At 40.2% G+C, this 14,572-nt stretch overlaps 1 protein-coding gene across 1 annotated transcript; it reads right to left on the minus strand.

Moving 5' to 3' along the window:
• Positions 1–11,530: 11,530 nt before the first annotated feature.
• On the minus strand, positions 11,531–11,981 carry LOC128104196 (40S ribosomal protein S12-like). Its single transcript, XM_052728995.1, has one exon. The coding sequence runs from the start codon at positions 11,927–11,929 to the stop codon at positions 11,531–11,533; it is 399 nt and encodes a 132-aa protein (XP_052584955.1). The 5' UTR covers positions 11,930–11,981.
• Between the last annotated feature and the right edge of the window lie 2,591 nt (positions 11,982–14,572).

Consider the following 14,572-nt stretch of genomic DNA (forward strand, 5'->3'; position numbering starts at 1 on the left):
TAGCCCTGTCTGGAGGGAAGTTCTTCCTGTTGCTGGTGAGAAAGAGAGATGGAGGAGTAGAGGAAAAGCATTGAGAGGGCATTAGAGGCAGGTCTTTTCTGTTGACAAAGGGAGCAGTTTTGCTGAAGGTCCTAGAAAGGATATACCATAGTCTTTCATGAATTGAGGTCCTACAAGGTCTATGTGCATCTCAGTTCACACCCTCTCCCCTCTATGTTCAGCCAGGCTCTTCATGATCACAAAGAAAACCTTTCTCCATAAAGTTTAAAAACTGGGTGGAGTTTTGGAATCCCTGATACCCGATTTCCTGTAACCTACTCCATGATATCTACGTCAGGAGCCCATGTAATGTGACCTGTGACTCTGCACTCCTTAACAACTAATGCAGTAGATTTTAAACAAAACCAACCAACCAACAAAACAAACAAACAAACAAACAAAAATCTATCTCTATAAATTTTAGCTTTCTGTCATCCACAGCATCATGTCGATCTGCCACACACACTGAGCTACACATAAACCTGCTCATCTGGCTAGATGCTTTATAAAAAGCACTAGATGGCAGCAGAGGTTCTTCGTGGACTGGAGAAAGGTTGTGCACCCTGGACCATGGAGGGAAATGGCCGAGTTCCAGCTTCCCGTGGTACCTGATTTAAAGGCAGAGAGCACGTGAAGGAGGAAGGCAATGGTCGGTCAGCTAAGCCCGGTTCCACAGTTCAGTTTGCTCAGCATCCTCGTCTCTGGTCCATCCGTTCAGGTTGCTCAGCATCCATGATGCTCACAGTTTCCTGAGTGCCCTTGTTTGAGGAAGTCAAAACATTCACATTCTCTTTATAAGCCTTCAAATTAATTTCCTTTAAGTAAACTCTAATTTTCCCTCACTGAATTTCATTGTTACACAGCAGGTGTGTCCTTCTCAAACGGAAGCCCGTCCTTAGGTATTTTTGCAGCCCCCTTGACAGGGCACCGATGTTTAAAAAAATAACATATGAAAAGGAAAATAACAATCACCATAAATACAGACTTCACTTCTAAAATATTTACAAGTAATCCTAAAATATCAGTGGCATTGAACTCTATTCCAAATAAGCCATAAAAGAAAACATTTAAAATGAAATCATGGTGTAATTTCTGTTTCTTTAGGAGTGAATCATCACTGTTTTGTACTGTTTACTCAGTGATATTCCCCATCAGCCTCCATTTTTCCATTGTCTTGAACTGTCTCATGAATACTGAATATATTTCTAAAAAATTCTTTCTGTACTCAAACTTGGGGTCCTTTCCAAGTATCTCATGCTTGAATCTCAATGCTCACGTGATACCAATATCTACCATGTCTACCAGGTGTGTGGTATTTTTTACTAGGTGGTGGAGCTCTGATTAAGTATTATTTACATAATGGGTTATAGTTTACAGATATTTTTCATATCTATTATCACTCTTATTCTTCATTGCACTGTGTTATACAAGAATTACTATTATTCTCTCTATTTTACTGATGAAAAAGAGCAGAGGAGAAAGGCTAAGTAGCTTGCCCAGAGTTCACAGATGTTTTAATTGAGAAAGTGTTGATGTAGGCTTAGGTTCTTTTACTTTAAGGCTTTGGAGCGTTTTCACTATTTCTCACCACCTTCCAAAAGGTGGTATGATGAAAAACCGTGTTCATTTATCTACAAAAGCATAGAGGTGTGTAGAGAAGAGAGATAAGAACACATTGTGCATTTTACAAAGGGCAGCTGTGGTTATAACGTAGGAAGCAGTCTGGAGTCAGCAAAGAGCAATGGACGGCCAATGGATGGCTAGGAGGCTGCACCAATGGTTCAGGATCAAGAGGTGGGCTGGGGGGTGGGGGTGACGGTGGTCAGGAACCATAGTCAGGTTTGAGAGGTATTTAGGAGGCAGACCGAGCAGGCCCTGGTGATTGACTGGGAACAGACAGAAAGGAAGAGGGTCATTAAGGATGAACATTAGGAAGAGCAACAGGATGCTTGGAACTGATGATGTTTGTTGAAATGGGGGAATATTAGAAACATATTTAATTTTATTGGGATGTTACTTGATCTCCATCTAATTTCCAGCAAAAATCACAGGAGCATTTCTGTGTCTCTAAATTACAGTGAGGAAAAGCTGAATTATTTTTCCAAGGATATTTTTCCCCTGTATTTTCCCAACCTGACCTGTTGTCTCCAGGAAATCTCCCTGTTTTCTCAGCTGTGGAGCTGAGCTTCCCTTTCTTGTCCGTGATAGCAACTGTAGGCATTGTACACAGCGTCCGTTGCTTTCTGCCTGTAATGTGGCATTTGCCTGTGGCTTTGCCTCTTGACTTGTACTTTAGTAGTATTTACTGAAGAAGTAATGAATTAGTTGGTTTGGACATCCAGTTCAGCACAGAAAATGGTTTTCCCACCAGGAAAAGGATAATTCCATATCTCAGTGTATCTAAACCAAACATGGAGAAAGGAAAGGATTAGGAGATATTTAGCCTCTAATCTAAAACAAGGTTAAGTTCCCATTTAAAATACATTGCTTTATAGACTAAGAAAAAATTACATGTGCTCAGAATTAGAAATGATACTATTTTAGAAGATGCAGAGACTGCCAGATACCTTGGGGGAAAGAGAAAAGAACAAGATGAAGTGGTTGTTTCCAGAAACAAGGAACCACTGGTTTTATTTAAATCATAAAAATAGTTACTGGCCAATCATCTCACTTATTTATTCTACAAAATATATTGATTATGGAGGATATAGAGATGAGGAGGATATAGTTCTCACCACATCCTCTTCAGGGGACACAGAAACATGGGGGTAAAAAGGCAATATGATGTGTCTTGTGTTGTAACAGAGGTGTGTAGACATTGCTATGGGCAATACAGATGAGAGAAATTAATTCTGTCTGAGTGTGTGGTCAAGGCCAGATGCAGACAGGAAGTGACATTTGATCTGGTCTTTAAATAATGAATAGGAAATCCCCCAGTAATCAAATAGAAGGAGCAGCATAGTCGAGTAAAACACACAATCGAGTTATAGAAGTATTGCAGCATCTGCCTGAGAAAAACATCATGAGATGGACTCAGAAAGGAAGAATGGGTCTGGCCTGGAGTCCTTAATAAGAGATTACAGTGTAGGTTAGGAAATTTTAGGGCACATTTCAAAAATACATGGTTTATATATGTTCCCGGGGGGAAATGTACTTATGGTTTAGGACTCATGATGTCAGGCAGGGAGGTATGTCCAATAAATATTAAATAGAAAGATTCAACAAGGGAGATTTCTAATATAAAACAAACATTCAGGTACCAGAAGTGAACAGCTGGAAACTGTTTGGGAAATGATGCTCTTTGCCACAATAATTATGTGCATGCTCACAAGAAATGAAGTAGAACCTCCGTGACCAGAACAAGATAATAATAAGCTATATAAACTGTGACTTGAATATGTCAAGACATTGGATGTAAGTAATTGACATGTAAAGATGTCCATTCTTAAGGCTGATTTAGAAATGTGATGTTGTTTCAATGAAAACCTCAGTGAATTTAAAAGTATGTAGGAATATTGAGATCACATAAAGGCAATTTTGAAAAACAAGGACTAATGGGAAAGACTTTTTATTTATGGATATAGATTAAAATTGTTGAAATAGAATGGTATTAGAACTAAACAGAACATGACCCAAAGATCACCAGAACACCAGAAAGAGCTTAGAAATAAATTCCAATGGGCAGAAAATAAGTCACAGAAAACTAACAGCAAAAATAATTTATTCTATAAGTGACACTGACAGAATGTGTGAGCCATAAAGATCATAATCGTACCTTTATGCTGAGCCACATGTAAGAGCTTGACTTTACTGTATCATGATCACATGACAGACTGATTCTTCAGAAGAAAGCTTTATTATGAAGATATTCGGTAGAGTCTGTCTGAAGGTCCAGGCTGGAGACACCGTTTGTAGGAGTAATAGCTAACAGCAGAGTGTGAACTGGTCCAGTGAGCACTAGGGCGATAATCATGGCTGACACCATTCTCTGGGGATTCAACTTCACTGCCACTCAGCCCTGAAATGCTGTTTCTGCATCAGACTCAAGACACTTGCCACCAGAGACTTCCCACTAGCTAGCTCTTCAGGGTTGATGTCTCTGGTGGGTGAGTAAATGCAGTTGGTTCATATGCCTATGCTAATGCAGATGGACAGTTCTTGCTTTTTGCTTTGAATAGAAAGGGCTGGAGACTGGGTATTCTCCATGCATAGTCTGGGTGTTTAAGATATTCTGGATCACTCAAACAACTTGAGGATGGCCGGTGGGATTAGAAGACATGGTATTAGAATCTTTTCTTTGTTCAGATGAGGAACTGATTAAAAAGATTAAAAAATGTCACCAAGTCTCTGAAACTAGGAAGTGACAGAGCAAGGACCTGAAGTCTTTCTAGCTCCAAAAGCCATGTGCTGTTAGCCAAGGACACACTATATGATGACTCACAAAAAAGAAAACCTTGGGCAAAATCCTAAAAAGACAGGAGTGTTGTTGGTTGTTTTTACTCATTGCTCTTATTCTTTGGGGGTTTGTCACTCAGCTCCCAAATAAATCACACAAGGAGTCTTATTCTTAATTATAAATGTCCAGCCTTAGCTTGGCTTGTTTCTAGACAGCTTTTCTTAAATTATTCCATCTATTGTTTGCCTCTGGCTTTTATCTTTCTCCATTCCATGTACCTTCCTTTACTTCTTACTCCATGGCTTGCTGTGTAGCTGGGTGGTTGGTCTCTGATGTCTTCCTCTCTTTCTCCTTTTCTTGCTCCTCCTTCCTTGATCTTTTCCTCCCAGATTCATACTCCTATTTATTCTCTCTGCCTGACAACCAACCTATCCTTTCTCCTGCCTGGCTATTGACCAGTCAGCTCTTTATTAGACCACTCAGGTGTTTTAAACAGGAAAGTAACACAGCTTCACAGAGTTAAACAAATACAGCATAAAAGAATGCAACACATCTTTGCATCATTAAAACAAATGTTCCACAGCATAAACAAATGTAACGCATCTTAAAATAATATCCCACAACACAGGAGTTTTCAAGTTCAGTGCAGCTGGAACAGGGTTCCTTGAGAAGGAGCAGTAGACGATGAGAGGAAGATAGGATGACAGTGTCAAGGTTGTATCCACCCCAATCACAGATTGCACCCACAATTGCCAGTATGATGGTATTTGGAAATGGGACTTTTGAGAGAGAATTAGCTCATAATGTTGGAATCCCCATGATGGCATTAGTGCCCTTATAAAGAGAGACTAAGGAGAGGAAGTAGATTGTTCCCTCCCTCCCTCTCAGGGTCCATCAGTAAACCTGAAAGAGATACTGAACCCAATCGACCCTTGATCTGGGACTTTCCAGCCTCCTAACTATGGGAAATAAATGTGTCTAAGCCCCCCAGTTTATGGCGCTTTGTCACAGCAGTTTGAGCTGACCAACACAGGTGGTGTGGTTTGGAAACTAGAGTAGAGGAGAAGAAATGAATGGCAAAGGCCAGAAGATTTATGGCCCAACTGTGTTTTATGCCAGGGAGACTCTAGCACCAATAATTGTTCATCAGTGTCTTTTCTGGAAGCCCTTCCTCCCTGATTTTCACGGATTTTCTCCTCTGCCTTGCTCACCTGTCCTCTCCTACTTCATCAACTATATAAAAACACCTATTGTAATTAAATGTACATTTAAAGGAGGAGCGACAGGGCTATAAAATGCTGAAGAATTGTTTTATATGTGAAGGGAGGGATCAGAACATGCTACTGCTTGAGTTACCTAATGGAAGACAGAAGCAAATGCTTGCAAGCATTTGGAAGGCCGCTATGTAAGACAGAATTCCCCTTTATCCCTCTGTCATACTCCAGAAGTGAGAAAGAAGGCTACTGGAATAGAGTGAGATTTGTACTCAGCTTTAAAAAGACATTCTCAACAGTTTGGGAAGAAATGTATAAAGGAAATGGCCAAGGTGGGGGACATTAAGAAAGGTCCCTTCAGAGTTCCATAGGAGGGAATTCTCTGTGGAACCCAGGGGGTCAGCACATTATGGCTGAGAACGAGCAGGTGATGGACAAGAGGGAGCTGGGGGAGAGAATGAGTCTGTTGACCTCTAAGTTATCTTAAATTCTCAGAGGGCACACAGCCAGATATCACTAAGTTTTCCTTATTTAAGTAAGTAGGACATAATTATTGAAAAAATGATCCAACAACTTTTGAGGCCATAACAACTTCTGATAGTTGGGAGGAGGGCAGGATGAGAAGGTGGCCTTGTTCAGAGAGATGCTCTGGTGCCTTTGACATCAGTTTTCTTCTTTGGATGACAACTCAACAGCACAATCCATGGAGAGCAATGAATTTTTACTGAATGAAAAATAAATAGCAATGAAGAGTGCAGAATTGACAACACTAGGGAGACAGAAAGGGAAAAAGAAAAGTAGGATTTCTTTCCTAGGAAAAGCAAGTTGCTATACGGCAATGATCGCAATAAAACTATTAAGTCTATTTTTATAATTATTGGACATCTGTGGTGTGACAGACACTATATAGCAAGTTTTGCAAACACTGTTTCAGTTCATTTGAAAAACCCCAGGATGTAATCATATAATTGCCCCTTTCATAGATAGATGTGAAGTTATTATTCAGCTGTTAGCAAGTCATGCTGGAATTATTAAACAGGCCATTTAAATATATTATACATGGATCTTCAGCATTTGAAGTTCATATATAAGACTTCATAATCCTAAGTTCATGTGACAAGGAGCTATTTTTTCATGCTATATTAATTAGACATACAGATCTAGCAGCTCCTTCTCATCTGCCCTTTCTCTTGGATGGAGCTGGACTGAGTTCTATAGCCAGATGGATCCAGTTCGGATTGATGGGGGTTCTCGATGTTTATAAAGAACAATTTCATGTTCATCTACCCATCTGCTTGGTAGCCATGCAACCATGAAATAGAACAGCTTTGGCATATTTATTCTGCTTCTTCCTGTCATGCAGGAATGGGGATGACATGGTCACTTAGAAGTCTGACTGTCCATTTAGGAGCACATTAGAACACTCAGTAGAATACAATTTTAGAACATGAACTTTTGTTCTTCTTCTTCTTCTTCTTCTTCTTCTTCTTCTTCTTCTTCTTCTTCTTCTTCTTCTTCTTCTTCTTCTTCTTCTTCTTCTTCTTCCGCTTTAGAGAGATGATTGTGGTGCAGTTAATCATACAGGTACTGTTTGGATTGATCAACTCCTTCTCAGAGATGCTCACCACAGTCTGCGGTCAGTTCTCCAAATGATTAATCTGAACACATCCCTAACAGAGTGCAGAGTCCCTCCTTGTCAGCCAGTCCTTTCCTTTGTCTTTTAATTGTACATATATGTGTTCATGTATGTGAATGTGTGTTCCTGTTAGTGTACATGTATAGAGGCCAAAGGTCAATGTCAAATGTTTTCCTCAATTGTTTCACCACCTTTGTATTTTTTACAGTGTGTGTGTGTGTGTGTGTGTGTGTGTGTGTGTGTGTGTGTGTACATATGTGCACACATACACATGCCATAGCAGGTACATGGAGGTCAAAGAACAACTTGTGGGGGGTGAGTTCTCTTCTTCCAATATGTGTATTCTAGGGATCAGTCTCAGGTCATCCGGCTTGGTGGCAAGTGCCTTTACCCACTGAGCCACCTCATTAAACTCATCTTTATTTTTTGAGGTAGTGTATACCTTTGAACCTGGAGCTCACCAATTGTCTAGACTGGCTGAGCAGTGACCTCTAGGGATCTACCTGTCTCTACCTCCCCAGCATTAGGATTACAGGTGTGGATCGCCACACTCATCTTTTACAGGAATGCTGGGCTTTGAACTTAGGTTCTCATGCTTGCATAGCAGGCAGTTCTATGAGGCATCTGAGACATCCCTCAGCCCCCTATTTTGTCTTTCTTAATAATCCTGCTGCCTTCTGTTCAGGCTTGTATTGACAAACCAAGGGAAGGATGAAATGTAAACATCAGTTTATAGCCAAGTACTCCTGGAGTTTCAATGGACAGTCTCTGAAAATGAAGACAATAACAGACATTTATGTTCTGCCACAGGACTATAAAATATGTTTCTTTGCAATAGCTTATAGGTGATAATATTTTTCCTCAGCATGTTGTTTCCATAGGCACTGAAGTCTGGGAACAACATGAATGAGTCTGTAATTCTTAATGGATTTTTCAGGTTCGGCCTCTTTGAAGCTCTGTTACTTCCTCTGTGTCCCACAAGGAACACTGGCCAATATTGGACCCTGCTGACTTTCTCACATGTCCTATCATACTCCACGTTGCCCTTTAGTAAGTCATTCACCTTAAGGTTACCTACACTCAAATGAAGCAACAGGAGCTGTCCATAGAAACTGTGATGCCCTTCTAGGCAGGAACCCAACTACAGACGTCATACATAGAGCACTGCCACACTTCTTGCTTTGTGTCTTGCTTCTCCCTCTGCCTATTTCCAAGTGGAAACAAAGAAGTAGCTTTCACTGCCTGGCCTGAGATCTAGTTAATTCGCAGATCTAAGAAATGATAGGACTTAAAGAGACATTACCTCATCAGATAGAGCACTACTCTTCTAACTATGGACTGGTAAAAACCAATAGAATGGAATGTTGTCTGTTAAATATGGTCACAGAACCTCCTGCTCTGTTATCATTGAGAGGAAGCTATGTCTGAGTTTGAATCAGAGTTGACCTTAGTAATTTGTTCAACCAATAGAGATAGCAAGAGCGTCATTCTGATGTTTCTAATGTCAGGTCATAAGAACTTCTGGCTTCCATTTGGGCCTCTTGGAGAGTTCATTGACACTTTTTCTAGGAACACAGATACAAAGCAATGAGAGTCCAGGCCATATGGAGACAGTTGATATCCAGGGCTGAGCTCCTGGCTGACAGCAGCATCCACTGCCAGCCATATGGCAGAGTCCTCTTGGATCTCCAGCACAGATGAGTTTTTCAAATCTGCAGCCCCAGCCTACCGATGACTACATCTGCACAAAACTCACCAAGCAAAAATACCTGCTGGAGCCCACAGCATCATGAAATAACATTAATATGATCTTAAGTCCTCAGTTGTTTTCTATGCAGTAGTATATATAAACATAGGTTTTTAATATATTGTATAATATAGAAACAACAGGGGTGGAGAGATTGTTTGTGTGCCATGTAAATGTGAGTACCATGTGAGGACCTGAGCTTGAATCTCCAGCACCCACTTAAAACCAGACATAGTCATGCATGCCTGTAACCCCAGCATTGGTGGTGGAGACAGGTGGGGTCTGGGAGCTTGCTGGCTAGCCAGCTTAGCTGACATGGAAGCAGCAATCTTCAGATTCAGTGAGAGACTCAGTCTCAAGAAATAAGGTGGAGAACCATAGAGAAAGATACCCAGCATCCTCCTCTGACCTCCTCATGCACACACATGGGAATACACAACCTGTACATACATGTATATACACCACACACACACACACACACACACACACACACACACACACACACACACACACACACACAAAGACTGAGTGCATTGTGTGTATGTGTATATGTGTGTATGTGTGTATGTGTGTTACATGAGTGTAGGTGCCCATGGAGGCCAGAAGAGGACATTGGCATTGGATTCCATGGAGCATCTCAATAAGAATTAACAATAAGATCAAACAAGATGCAAAATCTGCAGAAGTAAAAAACATAAGGCCCAAAATAGAAATGAGTGAACTATAGACAGATTGAAAATTATACATGATGAATGAAAGAAAATTCTGTTCTTAAAAGTGACCGTCAAAAGAAAATGCTACAACAGATATATAACTAAAACTCAAAGGATCATTAGTGAACATTCTAAAAATCCTTATGCTGATAAGTTGGAAAAATACTTGGAGAAATGAAAGGTGTCTGGGTACACATAACTTACCAACATCAAACCAAAAATATAAAACCCTAAAATAGAACAGCAATAGGTAAAGACATTGAAGCAGTGATGAAAGAATCTTCCAACAAACAGGCAAGCCAACCAAAGCAGAACCCTGTAGCTGGTGGGCCAGTTGCTGAATTTTGTCAGATCGATAAAGAAGAACCAACGCTAATGGTTCTCAAACACATTTCATAAAATCAAAAGGGAAGGGACTCCTTAAAGCTCACTTAATTAAGACAGAATCATCCTGATACCAACACTTGATAAGGACCCAGAGAAAACTACGGACCTGCATCCTTGAAGCACATAGATGTAAAAATCTTCATGGAATTTCCTGCCAGATTCAACAATACACAAAAACTCATATGGAATAGTCAAGCTGGCTTCATCTCAGGCATGCACACGTGCTTCAGGAGACACAAATCAACAAACGCAACACAGCACAAAGTCAAGTTAAAGATACAGTCACACAGTCTTCTTAAGAGGTGAGGGAAAGGACTTGGATAAAATTTGGGATCTCCTCTTGATCAAAGTCCTGAAGAAATAAGGTATAGAAGGGTCATACTTTAAGATAATAACGTAATAAAGGTCATGTCAAATCGAATGGGGGTCAAACTGAAAGCATTTTCCCTGAGGTCAGGAGCATTTCTGCTATTCACACTCAACGTGCTACTAGAAATGTTAGGTACTATAATCGGGTGAGAGAAAGAAAGAGTGGCACAGATTGGAAAGGAAGAGATCAGATTACTCCTGCTTGCCAAAGGTAGGAATTGCCACATAGAAAATCCCTAAGACACCACTGAAGACTTTAAAAATACTAAACAAATTCAGTAAAGTAGCAGGATATAAAACCAATGCATAAAAGTCAATAGATTTTCTGTGCACAAATAATGAACTTATTGACAAGAGAAAGAAACCAGGAAAATAATTCCATTCACAATAGCTAAGATGGAAATACTCAGAAATAAAAACCAGCTAAGGATATGAAAGTCCTTTGTAAAAAATTACAAAACCATGACAAAAGAAGCAGACACTGAAAAGTGGGAAGCTCCCCCATTGGTCATGGGTCTGCAGAATTAATGTTGCTTAAACGCCTACACTATTAAATAGATGTACAAATTCAATGCAGTACCCATAAAATACCAGTGACATTCTTCACAGAAATAGACAAACGCCTTAAATTCGTTTAGAAGCACTAAAGACCTCTAGCAACAAACACAACCCCAAGAAGAAAAAACAGTGCTAAAGGCATCATGATACCTGATATAAAAACACATGGTAAGACCATAACAACTAACCCCCATGGTGTTGACATAAAACCCCCACATCTAGAGCAAACCCAACAGAGGATCGAGAAAGAACCATCTCATACCCTGCTTACTGATTCTTAAGAAAATTGCCCCAAATGGGAGACCTTAACTCTGTTTTCCCACCATATTTAAAAAAAAAAACACAAAAAAACTCTAAATAGAGCAAAGGCCTGAGACTTTGGAGCTCTATACCACAATGGAATTGTATTTCTCCATAAAGAATAAAAATATGTCATTCTTTTTTTTAAAATGAGCAAAAATTTTTATTTATTCATTTCTTGCACTTGAAGTACTCTTTGATGACATCCTTGGCCTGAGATTCTTTGCCATCATCCTTCACCACTACCCAACTGCAACCAACCACTTTCCATGGTTTCCCCTCTCGATCGATTTTACAGAGGCCTACCCATTCCCCTAGTTTCTTGTTGTCATCAACCTTAATTAGGTTGATTTGGTGCTCAGCACAAAGTGCCTCCACCAACTTGACATACATAGGCTCATCACTATTGGATGTGAGCATGCAGAGATGGGCTTGGTGCTTGTCTAAGGCTTTGGCAGCTTTGCGGACGCCACGTGGTAGGCCATCATGGATGAGGGTGGTCTTCAGCACCTCTTGTAGAGCAGTATTGACGTCCATTACACCTCCAGCAGCAATGCCTTCCTCAGCCATGGCGGTGGATTGCAGGTGAGGCCGAATCTTGAACGCACCGGAGCCTCTGCCTCCGGGCAATTCGGCGGCCACCGGGGAAAGCAACTATGTCATTCTTGTGAGAAAATATATAGAATATAACCATGTCAAGTGAGAGAAAGCAAACTTAGAAACTGTTTTCTCTTCTATGTAGTAACTTAAAAGAAGTGAAGTGAGCATAGAAGGGTTTTTGAGGACTGGGAAGGGTGTGAGGAAGCAGGAGAAGAGATAGACTGGGAAGGGTGTGAGGAAGCAGGAGGAGAGACAGACTGGGAAGGGTGTGAGGAAGCAGGAGGAGAGACAGACTGGGAAGGGTGTGAGGAAGCAGGAGAGGTAAAGGTGGTAGATCTGATCAATGCATAACTGTGTCTTAGTCTGGGTTTCTATTGCTGTGAAGAGACACCATGACCACGGCAACTCTTACAAAGAGAACATTTAATTGGGGCTGGCTTACAGTTTCAGAGGCTCAGTCCATTATCATCATGATGGGGAGCATGGTGGCATGCAGGTGGATGTGATGCTGGAGCTGAGAGTGCTACATCTTGCAGGCAACAGGAAGTCAACTGACAGTCACACTGAGGGAAGCTTGAGCAAAAGAGCCCCCAAAGCCCACCCCCACAGGGACACACTTTCTCCAACAAGGCCATATCTCCTAATAGTGCCACTCCCTTTGGGGGCTATTTTCTTTCAAACTACCACAACATGTATGTAAGGAAATGTAGCAAAACTCACTAATTGGTATTATCGGTGCAGAAAGTTATTGTGCTGATGAAAGGAAAACAATCAAGTTGACTTATTTTCGAATATATGAATAAAATGTTATTAATTTACTGTGTACACTGTGTTTTGAAGTTCATGTATATTGTGGAATCACTAAATCTAGTCACTTAACTTATTTCCTTTATATAAGTCGATTTCTGCTTTGTGTTTGACTTAGCCCATCTTCACACACATCCTGCTCTATCTCAACTTTTAGAAGATCAAGTGTTCAGATTCCCTTATAGTGAGATCACACTGTATTTTTCTTTCTGCCCCTGGATTATTTTGCTTGGGACCACATCCTCTAGGTTTAGGCAGATTACCACAAATGGCAGATTTCTCTTCTTTTTGAAAATGTGAACATACATAAATGTATGTATGAGATTTTATTTTTCCATTGATACTTGAAACTTTCCCATATCCTGGCTGTGCTTAAATAGTGCTGCAATAAGCATGTATATGCATGACATCCATGTAACATATGTAAAACATATAAAGAACTCCTAAAAGACACAAGTAAGAAACCAATCTAATTAATATGTTGACTCAATGATATGAACAGATACCTTGCCAAAGAAGATCCAAGAATGGCAAGAACATGGGGAAAGAACCTCAACGCTGTCCTAGGGAAATGTGACTCAAACCCTGAAACACCATTAGACAGTCAGGTAGATGCATACAACTCTAACAAAGGCCAGTAAGAATGTATAACAGCAGGAACTTTCTGAGATGAAATTCAAAATGGTACAGCTGTTCAAGAGGACCATTGGCCAGTACTTACTGAACATACCCATGTCACACAACCTAGCATCCACTCTCATATTTACCAAAATAAGCTTAAGAGTTATATACACAGAAAAACCCACACATAAATGTTTATAGCAGATTTATTCATAATTACCTAAATGTAGGAACCACCAGGATGGACTTCGGAAGGAGGAAGAACTGTGCTTTGTACAGAGAGTGAAACATAATTCAGTGCTGAGAAGAAATGAACTATAAAGCTACAGATAGACACAGGAGAAATTTAGGTGTATATTATTTAAATAATTAAAACAATATAAAAAGCTGCATACTATGATTCTAACTGTTTGGCATTCTAGAAAAGGAAAAACATAAAGACAGCAAAGGCATTATAGATTTCCAGGCCCTGGAGGGAGGGAGAGAGGAAGGTGGAACATCGAGGTTTTTTTTTTTTTTTTTTGGTTTTTCGAGACAGGGTTTCTCTGTGTAGCTTTGCGCCTTTCCTGGATCTCACTCTGTAGACCAGGCTGGCCTCGAACTCACAGAGATCCGCCTGGCTCTGCCTCCCGAGTGCTGGGATTAAAGGCGTGTGCCACCACCGCCCGGCGAACATCGAGATTTTAGGTGAGTTATACTGCTCTGAAATACTATAGTGATGGATACACACCATTATAAATTTGTCTATCCCCAAAGAGTGAACAATAGCAAGTGTGACTAGAATGTACATTATGTCATTGGGTGATAATGATATACCAACTCGGGCTTGGGTTCTTCAGTGTGAACACATGTACTATTGGTAGAACATTCTGTAGTCTTGAACCAATGAAAGAAAAATAATCAGGACTTGTTTTTGAATATGTAAATAAAATATTATGAATTTACTGTGTTCTCTGTATTTTGAAGTTCACGTATATTGTGGAATCAGTAAATCTAGCTAATTAACATATATTGTATAACACACTCTTTGTTTTGGGGTGTGAACATATCATGTGCACTGTTAGTATTTTTTTTATGAATACAGTGTTACTAACTCTAGTCATTATGCTGTACAATAGATGCCAGGGGTACTTGGGTTGTCATGGTACACTTTGCCGAAGTCTGTGATAATCCTAAGACCCTTCC

The sequence above is a fragment of the Peromyscus californicus genome, unplaced genomic scaffold (genome assembly GCF_007827085.1).
Source record: "Peromyscus californicus insignis strain IS unplaced genomic scaffold, ASM782708v3 Scaffold_11__1_contigs__length_118956290, whole genome shotgun sequence".
Taxonomy (NCBI): domain Eukaryota; kingdom Metazoa; phylum Chordata; class Mammalia; order Rodentia; family Cricetidae; genus Peromyscus; species Peromyscus californicus.